At 47.1% G+C, this 14,583-nt stretch overlaps 1 protein-coding gene across 3 annotated transcripts in view; it reads left to right on the plus strand.

Moving 5' to 3' along the window:
- Nucleotides 1-10,872, plus strand: part of AKAP12 (A-kinase anchoring protein 12) — a 105,446-nt gene extending 94,574 nt beyond the window's left edge. For all 3 annotated transcript variants that reach the window (XM_045500025.1, XM_045500026.1, XM_045500027.1), the window contains 2 exons: nucleotides 4,158-9,162; nucleotides 9,846-10,872. In XM_045500025.1, the coding sequence (XP_045355981.1) occupies nucleotides 4,158-9,154 (4,997 nt within the window). In that variant the 3' untranslated portion in view covers nucleotides 9,155-9,162; nucleotides 9,846-10,872. The remainder of the gene's footprint in view (nucleotides 1-4,157; nucleotides 9,163-9,845) is intronic.
- The last annotated feature ends 3,711 nt before the right edge of the window (nucleotides 10,873-14,583 follow it).

Raw genomic sequence — 14,583 nt, forward strand, 5'->3', positions numbered from 1 at the left:
ATTATATACGTGATGCCAAAAAATAATGGGAAGAGCATTCCCGGAGGAGTTCTGGAGGAGGTCTGTCTCCTGACTCGAAAGAAGTGTCCGGGGATACTCTAGGAAGTCCAATGACATACATCGAGACAGTCTCAATTTTTCTTTCTGTTGGAATGTTTGCCACAGTGTGGGTGCTGATTATTTCTTTACTCTTTATAAAGCTTCAAGTTGCTCAGAAACGTGTATTTCGCGGTGATTTTTTTTTTTTTTTTTAAGGGAAATCAGGAAGTGTACTTCAGATGAAAATAATGAGACCCTTGGTTTTCTTCAGACCTCCTTCTCTGTCTAAAATATTGAGTTCTCTGTTGTTTTTTTTGAATTTGTTATTTATTTAATGCTACCTCAGATGCTGATGTCAGGTAGAATCAATGCGAATTGGCTTTTTCTTACAGAAAAAGGTAGAGACGACGATGTCACGGTCAAAGGCCCTGTCCACACGGTGCCATGTGCTTAGTATGAGAACGCTTCCTTAGTTTCTCTTCCTTACGGTCTGCAGAATAAAATAAAACCCACCCAGTACTGTGATGGAGACTTGTAGACACAGATTGTAATAGTTCACATCAAGGATAAAACTATTCTCGTGGGAAAGAAAGATTCTATAAGCTGGGTGAAGTTACGGATTTGGGGAAGCATGTTGTTTTTGTCTTTCCGAATATATCTGTATTTCACATATTTATGGATATGTTCTATGTGTTGGTATGTATACTGTTTATAATTACTGAGCTTCATCTTCTGCTGTGGGCATTAAGTGTATTATTATAATTAAGACCTTTTCTGTGTTCACTTTAATTGACTTTTTTGTTAGAGAAAGCAGTACATATTCTAGAGGGAAATTGATACAAGCAAAACTAAAATATATCACATTTCCATCCCCCAGAGATCATATGTGAGGTAGGTGTGTATGTGGTGGGGGGGGGGGTTAAATGTGATCATATTGTATATACTATGTGGTAACCTTCAACTCTTTCGTTTTGGTGAAAATCCCATCTCCTCTAATCCCAAATCATACTCACATTTTCCCAAGAAAAGCCAAAATGTCCTTTTGTTAGTTTGCCCTAACTAATATCCAATCTAGGACCATGCCCGGCCTGACTTACTGTTATGCTTTTTTAAATTTATTAATTTAGCTCAGTACCCCTCCCTTTTATTACATCACACTGACTTGTTTTTTAAACATGAGTTTTTAAATTTAAAAACTGCGGACAAATACACACACCCATATACACTTGACCTAATCCACCAGTTACTGGTATTTTAGCACATTCTCTCCCCTGCCCCCCACCCCATCCCTCAGCGTCTCTCAAACTCTTTGAAAGTTACTTGCGGACAGCCTACGTGCGTTTTTGTTTCATTTTTGTCCCTTGTGACATTGATGCGTCAGACCAAGCTAGTTGTCTTATAGAATATCCGTCATTGATTTATCTGATTGTTGCCTTACAGATTCCATTAAGCATTTTTAGTAGGAATACTGTAGGTGATTTATTGGCCTTCTCAGTGCCTCACATCAGAAAGCATGCTGACAGTTTTGTTCTGTTATCAGGGATGTTAAGTTTAAGGCAGTACCTGCCAGATCTCTCCACTGTAAAGGAAGTTTTTCCCTTTTGATCTGTGTGTTAATACTCTAAAACTGTAGGTTTCCTGACAGCCTTTCGCCCAAAGGTTTCTAGCATTTCTGGATCTTTGAATGAGTTATTACAAAGGTATGGGTGAAGAGCGGTTTCCTTCATCTAATGACAAACAGCCAACTAGGCTTTTCCAGATAAAATAACCACTTCAGCCATAGTGAATCTGACAGTTTCCTTGCTTTGTGTTCTTTTCTATGAAAACTTTTCCCCTGCCCCTGTCTTTTTGTTCGTTTCTTTTTGAATGGCCGATTTTCATGGTGATGTGACAAGCTCCAAATTTATCAGTCACACCCACCTTCAAAAGAGGAAAATTTCCCGTAACCACACTTGCCATGAAACAGGGCTGCATTTGGGGCGCCTGGGTGGCGCAGTCGGTTAAGCGTCTGACTTCAGCCAGGTCATGATCTCACGGTCCGTGAGTTCGAGCCCCGCGTCGGGCTCTGGGCTGATGGCTGAGAGCCTGGAGCCTGTTTCCGATTCTGTGTCTCCCTCTCTCTCTGCCCCTCCCCTGTTCATGCTCTGTCTCTCTCTGTCCCAAAAATAAATAAACGTTGAAAAAAAAATTAAAAAAAAAAAAAAAAAGAAAGAAACAGGGCTGCATTTTACTTTCTATTTCACATAACGAGAAATGATTTTTACGTTTCTAAGCAACTGGAAACGTCCAGTGCAACTGGCCCTACAGGTGACCTGAACTACAATATGGCTTTCTTCTCCCCAAATAACTACAAAAGAAAATCCACTTATGGGTATCGTACTTGATGAATGACAGAAGTCCATCTTTAAATACCACATCGCTCCACATCTTGAAGGCTGAACAGCTGTTTGTCCTGGTCTAGGAAGAGCCTATGTAACTGGCTATAAAAGAAACATCTTTGTTAACTCTTGTCCTTGATAAATAATATGTGAATCCCGATGCAGTAGAATTTTGAATTCTAAAGAGAATGACTATAGATCAAAGTGGAAGGTAATCTAGATTTATTGATTGGTCTTTCTCATAAGGAAATACTGCCTGTTCCCTAGTTACTTTTTTAGTATCACTCTTGATTCGTGGACTCTTGTTTTGTGACCCATCATTGTCATTGTTGTTTGCCATGCTTCAGCTTTTGGATGCCACCTTTTTAAAAAAACTTTTTTATTTGAGTATAGTTGATACACAATGTTACATTAGTTTCAAGTGTAGACATAACGATTCTACACGCTGCTGGGTGGTGCTACGGAGCCATCTCCTTTCTGTTCCTCACTTTGCCTGACCCGGCCTGGAATTTCCCTGTGGAGCCCTGCTCCGTTTTTTGGGACTTGTTACAGAGACCAGCTAGTTATCACATAGAATGTCCCTCCTTAGATTTGTCTGGATTCTTACTTTTTGTTATTCTTTAGCTTCTTTCTCCTAAACGGGGTGGATTCTAGATCATGGGCGTGACGATTGATTCTGTTTTGCATTGCGACAGAGCCTATGCCGTCTGCCTGCCTGACCCACTCTTAGTGATGCTGCAGCTACTTCTACTTACTATGCTGGTACTTGAGTGTGTTCACTTTTCCTTCATGGGGACCAGAAGGAGCAGAGGAGTATCTTTAAACCTGAATTCTTTTTTTTTTTTTTTTAATTTTTTTTTTCAACGTTTATTTATTTTTTTTGGGACAGAGAGAGACAGAGCATGAATGGGGGAGGGACAGAGAGAGAGGGAGACACAGAATCGGAAACAGGCTCCAGGCTCTGAGCCATCAGCCCAGAGCCCGACGCGGGGCTCGAACTCACGGACGCGAGATCATGACCTGGCTGAAGTCGGACGCTTAACCGACTGCGCCACCCAGGCGCCCCTTTTTAATTTTTTTTAACATCTATTTTTTATTGAGAGACAGCATGAGCACGGGAGGGGCCAAGAGAAGGGGAGACACAGAATCTGAAGCAGGCTCCGGGCTCTAAGCTGTCAGCGCAGAGCCTGATGCGGGGCTCGAACCCACGAACTGTGAGATCATGACCTGAGCGGAAGTCGGACGCTTCACCGACTGAGCCACCCAGGCGCCCCTCTTTAAACCTGAATTCTTTTTTTTTTTTTTTTTTTTTAATTTTTTTTTTTCAACGTTTATTTATTTTTGGGACAGAGAGAGACAGAGTATGAACGGGGGAGGGGCAGAGAGAGAGGGAGACACAGAATCGGAAACAGGCTCCAGGCTCTGAGCCATCAGCCCAGAGCCTGACGCGGGGCTCAAACTCACGGACCGCGAGATCGTGACCTGGCTGAAGTCGGACGCTTAACCAACTGCGCCACCCAGGCGCCCCTAAACCTGAATTCTTAAAAGTCCTTTGAAAGAAGTAGCGTTTGCCTAATGTACTGAGATTTGCAAATACTGATAAGACTTTAACTCTGTCCTGGAATTGCCTGACATTAAAGAACGTATAAATGGGTTATGTTTTTTAAAATGTGTAGGGTTTTGTTGAACTGTAATAATTTTCTCCCTTCTCCCCCACTGCTCTCCTTTTTCTGTTAACAGTTGGACAGAGAGAGTCGGAAGATGTGAGCGAAAGAGACTCAGATAAAGAGATGGCTGCTGGTTCAGCGGTTGTGGGCGACATCACAAAGGATGGGCAGGAGGAAGTGCCTGAAATAATCGAACAGATTCCTTCTTCAGAAAGCAATTTGGAAGAGCTAATACAACCTACTGAGTCCCAGTCTAATGATGTTGGATTTAAGAAGGTGTTTAAGTTTGTCGGCTTTAAATTCACTGTAAAAAAGGATAAGACCGAGAAGGCTGACACGGTCCAACTGCTCACTGTCAAAAAAGACGAAGGTGAAGGAGGAGGGGCGCCGGACGGGGCTGGCGACCACCAGGAGCCCAGCCAGGAGACCGGGGAAGCAACGGCCAAAGAAAGTGAGCTAAAACAATCCACAGAGAAACCCGAAGAAGCCCTCAAACACGAGCAGAGCACCACGGAAATTTCGCTTCAACCTGAGTCTGGCCAAGCAGCAGAGGAGGGCAGAGATGGAGAAGAAAAGCAAAAGGAGCCCACCAAATCTCTAGACTCCCCGACGAGTCCCCTGGCCAGCGAGACAGCGTCACCCTTCAAAAAATTCTTCACTCAAGGTTGGGCCGGCTGGAGAAAAAAGACCAGTTTCAGGAAGCCTAAGGAGGATGAGCTGGAAGCTTCAGAGAAGAAAAAGGACCAAGAGCCAGAAAAAGGAGACACACAAGAACAGGAAGAGACCTCTGAGAAAGCGGCTCCTCCTGAACAGCCACAGCCACAGGAGGCCACCGAGAGCGCCGGCGAGGCCCGACTGTCGGCGGACTATGAAAAAGTGGAGCTGCCCTCCGACGACCAAGGGCAGGAGGCTCCTGAAGAGAAACCCGCCCCTCTAGCGACGGAAATATTCGACGACAAGGTGGAGATCGTCGCAGAAGTCCACGTCAGCACGGCAGAGAAGAAAACGGAGGAGCAGGAAGCCGAGGCGGAGGAAGCGGAAGCCGCGGAGCCCCCGCCACCTGAAACCGCTGTGGAAACCCCGGCTGAACTCGAGAAAGCCAGGCCCGCGGCGGAGCCGGCGAAGGCCACGGAAGCGTGCGCCCCCGGCGGTGACCACAGCCGCCCCGCCGACCTGAGCCCCGAGGAGAAAGCGCCCCCCGCCCACCCCGAGGGCCTCGCGAGCGAGGCGGATGTGCTGTCCTCGCAGGAGAGAACGAGGGCGCAGGGAAGCCCTCTAAAGAAACTCTTCACCAGCACCGGCTTGAAAAAGCTTTCCGGGAAGAAGCAGAAAGGGAAGCGAGGGGGAGGAGACGAGGAGGCCGGGGAGCATCAAGCCGCAGCGGAGTCTCCGGACAGTACCGACGAACAGAAGGGCGAGAGCTCCGCTTCGTCGCCCGAGGAACCGGAGGAGATCACGTGTCTGGAGAGAGGCGTCGCGGACGCACAGCAAGAGGGGGACGCCGAGGAAGGCGCTGTTTCGGACGGGGAGAAGAAGCGAGAAGGGGTCACTCCCTGGGCGTCTTTCAAAAAGATGGTGACGCCCAAGAAGCGTGTCCGGAGGCTTTCGGAGAGTGATAAGGAGGACGAATTGGAGAAAGTAAAGAGCGCCACCCTGTCTTCCACGGAGAGCGCAGCCTCGGAGACGCAAGAGGAAGCAAAAGGCAACGGAGAGGAGCAAAAGCCCGAAGAACCAAAGCGCAGAGTGGATACTTCAGTCTCCTGGGAAGCTTTAATTTGTGTGGGATCGTCCAAGAAAAGGGCAAGGAAAGCATCATCTTCTGACGACGAAGCGGGACCAAAACCAGCGGGAGGAGAAGGCCAGAAGCCAGAAGATGCAGGAAAAGACAAAGAAACGGGACCAGATGCTGCCCTCGCTAGTTCCCAGGAACATGATCAAGGGCCAGGAAGCTCCTCACCCGAGCAAGCTGGGAGCCCCACTGAGGGGGAGGGAGTTTCCACCTGGGAGTCATTTAAGAGATTAGTTACTCCAAGGAAAAAATCCAAGTCAAAACTGGAAGAGAAGAGCGAAGACTCCGTAACTGGGTCTGGCTTAGAACATTCAGCTTCAGATGTCGAACCCGGGAAAGAAGAGTCTTGGGTTTCAATTAAGAAATTTATTCCCGGGCGGAGGAAGAAAAGGTCAGATGGGAAACCGGAACAAGCCACCGTTGAAGACACGGGGCCAACAGAGGTCAACGAAGATGATTCTGATGTCCCAGCTGTGGTGCCTCTGTCCGAGTACGATGCGGTAGAAAGGGAGAAAACCGAAGCACAGCAAGCCCAGAAGGGCGAGGAGAAGCCTGAGCAAAAGGTAGCTGTTTCTGTGTCAGAGGAGCTCGGTACGACTCTGGTTCATGCTGTGGCTGTGACTGTTGTTGACGGGGCAAGGGCTCTTAGCAGTGTTGAAGAAAGGTCACCCTCTTGGATATCTGCCTCAGTGACAGAACCTCTTGAACAAACAGAAGAGGAAGCCAGACCCCTAACTGAGGAGGCATTTGAAGGGGAGGTCCTTGCAGAGGAAACCCCCGTTGTTGCCAAAACTCTGCCAGAGGCTCAAGACGCCATTGACGACACGATCGTCAGCGAGGTGGAGTTGACTTCTGAAGCTGTGACAGCTGCAGAAACTACAGAGGCGTTTTGTGCCGAAGAAGCAGCAGAAGCATCTGGTGCTGAAGAGACCACCGACATGGTCTCAGCTGTTTCTCAGTTAACTGACTCTCCAGTCACCACAGAGGAAGCGACGCCAGTTCAGGAGGTGGAAGGCGGTGTGCCAGACATAGAAGACCAAGACAGGCGAACTCAAGAGGTCCTGCAGGCAGTCGCAGAAAAAGTTAGGGAGGAATCACAGTTGCCCGACACCCGAGGGCCAGAAGACACGATGCAGACAGTGCAGGAAGTAGGGGCCGAAATTCCAGAGAAGGTAGACGCGGAAGAGGGTTCTCAAGAGCCGGATCTGACGAAAGAGACAGACATGGTGATGGAAGTACACGTAGAAGAAACCGAGACGGAGACTTTGACACAGGAGGAGGTGGTTGTACAGGCCACCCCCGAAAGCTTGGAACAAGTTCCTCAAGTCGCAGACAGCGTAGAGCCTAGTGAGCTTAGAACCACTTGTCCAGCTGAAACCTTGGTTGGGGTAAAATCAGAATTTATTCTAGAACAGGCTGTTGCTCCCGATTCAGCTGAAACCCTTAGCGACAGCGAGACCAACGGAAGCACCCCAGTAGCAGATGTTGAGGCTCTAAATGTAACACAGCAAGAGAAGATGACAGACATCCACGAAGATCCCGAGGTCGCCTCTGGGGCACAGTCACAGATCACAGAAGCAGAGGCCGTTCCTGCACCAGAAGAGATGCCTCCAGCACCTTCTAGTTTTCAATCCCAGGAAGAAGATACAGGACACTCCAAAATGGAAGAGGTTCGGGAACATACAGATGACGAGGTATCAGTGGAAACCATACCCATTCTTTCAAAGACTGAAGTGATGGGAGAGGACGGCCAGTCTACTGACCGGGAAGCCAAAGACACACCGCTTGTTGAAGGCCCTGAGGTGTCTACAGACACTGAAACAACAGTCGGTGAGAAAGAGACCGTGGAAGTTGCCCTTGAAGATGAAGTCACCGAAGAACCTGAGTTTCAGAAGAATGATGATACTGAACTCCAGAGCCACACGCCATCTCCTCCAACCCAAGTGGAGGAAGAGATGGTAGTTGAAGTAGAAAGGGAGGAAACGGAAGCAAAGCCAACCGAAGCGAGTGAAGAGGAACTTGAGCAAAAACCAGCCGTGACCGTATCTGAAGAGCTTAGTAAGCAGCTGGTGCAGACGATTAGTGTGGCCGTCATCGACGGGGAAAAGGAGGTTACCAGTTTGGAAGAAAGTTCTCCTGGGCTGGCTCAAGAGGACGCGGTATACACAGAAACTCCAGCTCAAAGCTCTGAGCCGTCATTACCTCTCACGGCGGCAGCAGTGGAGGAGAAGGTCTTGGGAGAAACCGTCAAGATTGTAGAAACACCTGAAACCCTGGAATCTGCAGATGCACATTTAATACCAGAAGAAAAATCCTCTGCAAAAGATGAGGACTTCACTGCTCAGCCAGGGGAAGACGAGGTGCCCACAGGGACGGAGTCTCAGCCGGAATCTGTACCGGAGGCCGTATCGGCCACGCCTGAAGGAGGCATCAGTGCTGACCTAGAAGCAGACAAAACCACACCGCAGAAACGGGCCTCAGATGACGAGGACGAGCCGGCTGGTTGCCAGGAAGCCCAAGTAAGTGAAACTAGCAAGGAAGATTTAAAGGCTGAAAACGAGATTTTGACACTTGAGACTGAGAGCAGTAAACTTGTACAAAATGTGATCCAGACCGTTGTTGACCGGTTAGTAAGTACTGAAGAAACAGCCACTGATTTCCAGACACAGGCTCGACCTATACAAGCTGACACCCAGGAAGCTAGACCGCAAATTGAGGAGAAAGAAAGGGAACTTCAGGCCTCTGCACAGGATGAAACACACACCGTTGCAGCCGAAGAAGAATCCACGCTAACCACCGTGGAACAAACCCACTCTGACGTTTCCAAAGCTGTGAGCGAAGCTTCCGAAGAGATTCCAGCCGTGGAGGTAGAAAGTTCCGGTGTAACCGACCAGCAGCTCGAAGAGGCAGTTCTCCCGTCGGAGGAAAAGAAAGAAACAACTGGAACAAAGTCTATTCCAGAAGATGGCGATGGCGCCGAGTTAGGCGAAAGGATAGAGAAGTCACTGTCCGAATCCCAGGAAGATGAAAAGGATGATGCTGTTGATGACCCTGAGAGCCACCACTCAGCCCTGGAAGATTCTGAGGCCTCAGGAGGCTTAACCAAAGAGTCCCTGGACACAGATGGACCAGCGCTGAAAGAGGAGGAAGGTGGCCAGGAAGTAGAATTTCAGGAAGGAAAAGCCCACGGTGAGGCAGAAGAAGAGATCGAAACCCAGACACCGGGAGAGACGCAGAAACAAGAGGAAGAGCCAGCAAAATCAGAACCCACAGGATCCTAAAACATCACGTAAGCGAGCTTCCTTTCCTTCCAAGACACTTTTTTCCTCTTTCATGCCACTTGATGGCAAATCTGCTATAAAGGAAGCAGGAGTTTAAATAATTACGACTTTATGCAGAACCTTCAGTTGGGGAAAAAGCAGTCAAGTAGATCAGGAGACCTAGGTTCCCTTCCTTTTCCCCGTCACTGACAACCCGCTCAGTCTTACTGGTGTCATGAAAACAGTGACTTCGTTTTACCCCCGTGTGACTGCTTTCCGAGAAAATAAACGGGGCACGTGTGTGCACACAAGTGTGCGTTTGCGTGTTTGGCTCAAAGGCATAAGAAATACGTTGCGCTCACAGCACCATACTTACCAGTTCATTGAATTTTTCTTCAAAACTAGAAGTCCAAAGTAAGTTTTTATCCTACAGCTTGAAATTGTAGTTTGTAGCTCTCTGGAAAAAAACAAAACATTTTTGGCCACCGGTAGTAGTAGCCGAGCATTTAAAAAATCCCCATTGCGTGTGATGTGCCTGAATGCTGGAGCCACAGCCGCCAGTTTTTGGTGACCCAGCCCGACCTGCCGTGGGCCCCCAACCCACTCGCTTTCTCAGGGGCTGGATTTCGGCGAGTGGGGCTTCCGCGGCTCGGGAATGAACGGAGGAGGAGAGGAGACTTGACTCACTTTGGATTCTTCCTTCCTCCCACAGTTCTGCCCCGTGTGTTTGCAAGACCAGAATGTGAAGACAGGCAGTAGGAGGAGGTGAACGCTGCTGACAAAGACTCACGACCAGTATTTCAGACTCCGAAGCGAAGAACAGGCCCGTCGACTGACCTCCTCTCTGGAGCACCCTGACAACCCTGAGGCAGCAATCGGGGGCTACAGCCATTTACCGTGTCCTCTGCAGGGCCACCCCTCTTCCCCGCCGCCGATACCATGTAATGTTTCTGATTTAAGGTCCCAGATTCTCCACCCGGAACTGGAGGTGGCCGCACCTAGTTCTGCTTCTCAAACTGGAGTATCATTCCCTATGTATTTATATGTATGTTTTAAGTAACCCTCCTGTATCTATTGTATATTTTTTTCCTTAACGATTAAGGAAATGTACGATACGGTGCATTCCTTTTGTATCACGCAGGATGTGGTGGAAGCTCTAAGCCTCAGCTGTAACCTGTGACAACAGCTTCCTTAGAAACAACATTCCTGATCAGAAGCTGCGGTTCGTACTTCAAAACCCACTGAGGGTCGGGTCCGTGTTTCAGGCCGCTCTGAAATCGCTCACTTTCCTGTTCTGCACAGTGTGCTAAAAATAAAAAGCTTTTTTGGGGGGAAACACAGAAGGTTCCATTGTTACTGTGAAATTTTTCTTTCTAGCCCAGTGGGGGTTGGAAAGGAGTTTTTTTCAGTAGCGGGTTAACTTTAAGCCTTTTCTCTGAATTGTTGTGGCCGTTTGGACAGATGAGTGCGCTTGAATCCCGAGGCAAAGTAGTGAAATGTTTTTCATCTTATCAAAAAATAATCGACTATTTTAAGTTTTTTATTCTACTCTTATACGCTGGACCACATGCACACACAGCATGAAGTAAGTCAGGTTCTTTACAGATGGTATTTTGCTAGGTACTGGATTGTGTCTGTGCCATATCTGTGCTCACTCTTTTAAGGACAATGTTGCATTAAGTTCCTTTGGATAAACTGTGATTTGACAACTGATTTAAATAAAATATTTGCTTCACTTAGATTTGCTGGTTTTATTAGCTACCAGGGAGCCTGGGGCATGTTTGCGGAGTTCTAAAAGCAGACGAGGTAGAAGTTTCCAGTGTGGTTACTACGTCATCCTGGTTTGTCACCACATTATACTGGTTTGAGGTAACGTCCAGAGGAACTCATAGCAAAGAGGCATCTGCTAAAACACACCGAGAGTTTCTTCCGATGGACAGTATTGATCCAATGCTACCATCTGGTGGTGTCTTCCTGAAAAGGTCAATTTTCTGTTGCTATTTTTGGTTTTAAACAACGAGAAATGTCTAGAAAGAAACTTCTAAGATTTTTTACAATGTTTATATTTCGGAGACCGAGCGCAAGGAGGGGAGGGGCAGAGAGAGACAGAGACAGAATCTGAAGCAGGTTCCAGAGCCCGATGTGGGGCTCGAGCCCATGAGCGCGAGATCATGACCTGGGCCAAAGTGGGATGCCTGACTGACTGAGCCACCCAGGTGCTCCTAGAGAGAAATTTTAACAAGGCTTCATAGTAAAAATGCCTCGCCCACCAGGTGATAGTGGACTTTTTTTTAATGTCAGTGATTTAGGATGCGTGCTAATACAAGGGACTGTCAGACAATTATCACACCACAGTCACCTGTGTCCCGTAAAGTCCCACTTTTTCACGTGTGGAACTGGCCTGGCATACATGCTTCTTAAATTTCACTCAAACCCAGAACCCACGTTTGCAAACTTAAATCGTGACTGCCAGTTAATGATTTTAAAGCATTCTAGACATTCTAGAGAGACCCCTTTTAGCAGAAGGAAAATAGGCTGTTAAAATGAGAAAGTAGTTGATCTTATCAACGAACCTGATTCCCAAAAAAAAAAAAAAAAAAAAAAAAAAAAGCCATATTAGACATTGATAACATGATACGGCATTCTGATAACAATGTATGGTGTTGTAGTTGGGAAATGTTTCATATCCTTTTAGGAGTTATTCTCACCTACAATAGTCAACCTTGCTTAATTATTAAACTTTAAAGTGCCCAAATTAAAAAAAAAACCCTCTGATCTAAGTATCTTTTGCTGGCTCGAGACTTAAAAAATCCAAGCGCTGCTGTCAATGTTTGAAGGTCAACCAAGAGGTACCGGAGATGAGAGCGCTTGGTCAATGGCTCCTGATAGGTCCAAACATGAGCTTCCTCTCTGTGGCATGCGGTGGTTTTGTGCTGCTTTGAACAGATAAAAGATTCCTGTAGTAAAGTCGTAAACAATTTTTTTTTGGGGGGGGGGTTGTAAACCCCATCCTGGCACTACGTCCTGTGTTTGCTGTTCTCTGACCGCCCGTGGCCAAGTCTCTCTGGTCGCGGCAAGTGGTTTTCCAGTAACAGCTTCACCAGCGCTTTTCATACTCCTGTCTGGATGCGCCCCGGATCCCTTCTGTGTGAGCCCTAGACCCATGTCTGTCAACCAACACTGTGTTATTAACCAGCGGGATGCTGTTAGCAGCATGAAATACAACTCTGTATGATAATTCTAGAGCTGCTGTTACTCTGTGAAGTACACGAGAACCAAATGTAAACTGTGTGCCTATATTTTGCTACTTTGGGCATCACTGTGGAGCCATGTACAATGGGAAGCAATGCAAGACTTGTAAACTCTCACCACTGGATACTGAGGAATATAAAATGTTCCCCCCGCCCCCCCCTCAGGTTATTTTGCTAATGGTACACACGAGTAGCCTCTCGCTGTTCACACATACTTTGTTCCAATATGTTCCTTTGGCCGTTTGGGGCTGCGAATAGTCAAGGGCTGGAGAGTTTAGCTTTCAGCGTAAGCTTCAAGCATAGCAGTTTCCTTTTAACCTGAGACAATATTTGCAAACTTCCTAGTTCTGTTCGGAGGCAAGTTTTCATTGATCGAAATAAAATGCAACCTAATTAAATGCCATGGATTTTCTTTCTGTAATGTCACCTGAATTCAGGTTTGATTGCTTTTATCTACTGTTGTGATAGTCATCACACGTTTCTTTTAATTACTTACCCATCTTTTACAACATTTTCCACAGAGTCTCATGGGAGTTTGGGACGTATCTGGGGCATGTGTCCGTGCATGAAAAACTAACAGTGATTCTTAACCTTTTGGGGTCAGAGGCCCCTTTAATTAGAATCTCATTAAGCCTCTGGCTTAAACAGTCCCTCCCCCCACCCCCACCCCCACCCCCAATACAGTTTTTGGATAGTCACACAGACCTCCTTTGAAATCTTGGCCAGAAACTAGAACCAGAGTTAGAAACCCCTTATTCAACGCTACAAGAAAGGAAATGGACACAAACTAAGGAATCCCAGGTGGTAAAGAGGGTGGAAGTTGAATGCACAGTGTCCTGTAACTTCGTCGACACTACTGTGCATTTTTTTTTTTTTTTCAACGTTTATTTATTTTTGGGACAGAGAGAGACAGCGCATGAACGGGGGAGGGGCAGAGAGAGAGGGAGACACAGAATCGGAAACAGGCTCCAGGCTCTGAGCCATCAGCCCAGAGCCCGACGCGGGGCTCGAACTCCCGGACCGCGAGATCGTGACCTGGCTGAAGTCGGACGCTTAACCGACTGCGCCACCCAGGCGCCCCACGACTGTGCATTTCTAACGTGGTTCTGGAAATGGATCTGTTAGACATCCTGGCACAATTCTCGTGTGAATGCAGGTTTCTCTGCCCCGCCAATTCCTTCCCATCTCCCGCCTGGGTCGCTGGGAATGATCTGGGTCCTAATTTTACATGTGAGAAAGCTGAGATTTAGACTACGAGCTTTTAAGTGACTTAAGGTTTTCTCGTTTCTCACTTTTAAGGTTTTGGCTAAGGGGACCAGAACTTGGGGATGGCACGATGGTGAAGATAGTCGTGACTTTTTAAAAATGCTATATCACAGCTTAGAATCCGTTCTTTTTTGATGTCTAACTGTAAAAGACGTTGTTACTGTGCCCTACCTCCAGTTATGAGTAAGGTAATCTAACTGCATGCTCTTCCATTGTGAAGTATTACATTAGCCTTTTTTTTTTTTTTTAATGTTTATTTTGAAAGAGCACGAGCGGGGGTGGGGGGAGGGCAGAGAGAGGGTGACAGAGGATCTGAAGTGGGCTCCATGCTGACAGCAGAGAGCTCGATATGGGCTTAAACCCATGAACCGAGCTGTGAGATCATGACCTAAGTCAGACGCTCAGAACTGACTGGGCCACCCAGGTGCCCCTAAACCTCTTTTTTTTTTTTTTTTTTTTTGTATGTTTATTCATTTTGAGGGAGAGAGAGAGAGTGTGAGCTGGGGTCGGGGCAGAGAGGGGAGAGACAGATTTCCCAAGGAGGCTCTGTGCTGTTAGTGCCGAGCCTGACATGGGGCTCAGTCTCAGGATCCGTGAGATCATGACCTGAGCTGAAATCAAGAGTCAGACACTTAACCAACCGAGCCACCCAGGCAACCCTACGTTAACGTCTTAAGAGCAACTTTACTGTAACACTCGTATTTTGGAGACCAGAGGCAGAATAACATTTCCTACACGAAGAAATTGGGACCCAATGTGTTGTTTTCCCATGGCAGGATATTGAGTAGTAAAGTCTAGCTCTCAGTTCTCTGTTTTACCTTCTATTTTTTTTTTTAATTTTTAAAAATATTTTTGAGATCGAGGAAGACAGAGTGTGAGCAGGGGAGGGGCAGAGAGAGAGGGAGGCACAGAATCTGAAGCAGGCTCCAGGCT

This window comes from Leopardus geoffroyi, chromosome B2, assembly GCF_018350155.1.
Source record: "Leopardus geoffroyi isolate Oge1 chromosome B2, O.geoffroyi_Oge1_pat1.0, whole genome shotgun sequence".
NCBI lineage: Eukaryota > Metazoa > Chordata > Mammalia > Carnivora > Felidae > Leopardus > Leopardus geoffroyi.